Source organism: Dendrobium catenatum, unplaced genomic scaffold, assembly GCF_001605985.2.
Source record: "Dendrobium catenatum unplaced genomic scaffold, ASM160598v2 fragScaff_scaffold_215, whole genome shotgun sequence".
Lineage (NCBI taxonomy): Eukaryota > Viridiplantae > Streptophyta > Magnoliopsida > Asparagales > Orchidaceae > Dendrobium > Dendrobium catenatum.
In genome coordinates, this window is record NW_021318677.1 from 441,915 (window position 1) to 443,687 (window position 1,773).

The window sequence follows — 1,773 nt, forward strand, 5'->3', positions numbered from 1 at the left end:
AAATTATATGATCTTGAGCTCGTTTGATTTGTCTTGTCGATCCGCTCGATTTGACTATAAGCACGTTATGTTTGAAAACCGTTTGATAAACCAAATTGTGGTTCGAACCCTCCAACCGCGCTTCAGACCCATTTGGGCTCAGATTCAGTTGAATTTGGTGTCGTTGGGTTTGTATTTCGGGGACATTTATTCGACTATAAGTTTGCTGAAATCGGAGTTTGGATGGTCCCAATTTTAATTTCAGACGTTTCCAACTTGACTTTTCCTCAAGATTCGTGTCCGATCAAGATAATTTTTTGAGGATGTATCAATAATAATAATAATATAATTGATAATGATATATTATTATTATTATTATTACCATCACCATTATCAAAAACATCAAATAAAAATAATAATAATAAACGCTCGTCGAGCAACCAAATAAAAAAAAGGGAAATTTACATACATATCACTTTCTCTGACCCAGACAAACAAGAAAGCAAGAAGCGAAGAACATGGAAAAAGCAAAGCCCCTCGCCGTTCTCCTCCTCCTTGTTCCCTCTCTCATGCTGCTCTTCTCGTCATCGATGGAGATATCCGAGGAGGAGCTCGAAGACGCGATCTACTCTCTGCGATCGCGTGGCTATCGGCTCTTCGGCAACGCAATCACCTCCTCCGACGTCTGCTTCGACCTCCTCTTCTCCAACGCTTCATTCACCCTCTTCGCCCCCACCGACGCCTCCCTCTTCTCTATCGACATGGTCTTCTCAGCCTCCGCCTACTTTGATGTCCTCCGCCACCACGTCGCCCTCGGCCGTCATTCCCTTCCCGTCCTTCGCTCCCTAATTCCCGGCACCGCCATTTCCACCCTTCTACCCTCCGGCGAAATCGTCATCTCCCACCGCGACTCGCTTGACGTCATCACCATCGATGGCGTAGATGTTTCCCTCCCTGGTCTCTTCTACAGTCAAAACCTTGCAGTCCATGGTCTCGCCGGAACTCTATCCCAGCGAACGGCACATGAATCTGAAACCACCTCTCCGGTCTTGCGATCGCACGATTCGCGTCCTGGTTTTGCAAACTCTAAGAAAAGAAGCTCGGCGATGCATTTCGCTCTGATGGGGCGGCATTCTCCGGCTCCAAAACGAGCAGTTGAAACCAGGGGCATTTTCATTTCCCCTGTAATGCTTCCAATTGCAGACGAGATCTCAGATTCCCTTCAGACGGCAGCGCCGGCGGCGTTTTCTTGGGGCTACGGGACTTGCCGTGAATCCGAGGACTTGTGTTCGCCGTCAAAAGATACGACCGGCAATCAACGCTCTCACCTGCCGTTCGGCGAAGACGAGACCAATCTTTGATCGATTGTTCCGGGATTTGTTTTGGCCACTCTCCACACTCTGATTCAGATATTTTTGTACAATTTCACTATCAATAATCATCCTTTTGCGGTGTTTTGTGATAAAATCTGCTCTTTACCACATCATAGAGCCCCAATTCAAATGAAATAATGCGGATAATTGCGAAATTGATTGAGCCATAATCTTCTCGTGAAAGTATTTTGTTTTCCAATTATCAGGGTCTCTGAAATGTTTTTTTTTTTTTTGGACATTTAAATTAATTAAGATAAACTCACTATCAAGTAAATTATTTTGAATTTCAATGAATAATAGAGTTGAGCTCGAGCTTTCTGAGTTTGACCCTGCAACTTCTTTTAACGAGTCAAATTCGAGCTTAGTAAATGAGGTAGTCGTCTACACCCCTAGCACAAATACATGATAGAACCAAACAACA

At 44.4% G+C, this 1,773-nt stretch overlaps 1 protein-coding gene across 1 annotated transcript; it reads left to right on the forward strand.

Moving 5' to 3' along the window:
* Positions 1–458: 458 nt before the first annotated feature.
* LOC110095818 (fasciclin-like arabinogalactan protein 19) lies at positions 459–1,507 on the forward strand (the record flags this gene model as incomplete). Its single annotated transcript, XM_020821518.2, is given in 1 exon segment — positions 459–1,507. A coding segment is annotated over 1 exon segment (843 nt). The 3' UTR covers positions 1,341–1,507.
* Between the last annotated feature and the right edge of the window lie 266 nt (positions 1,508–1,773).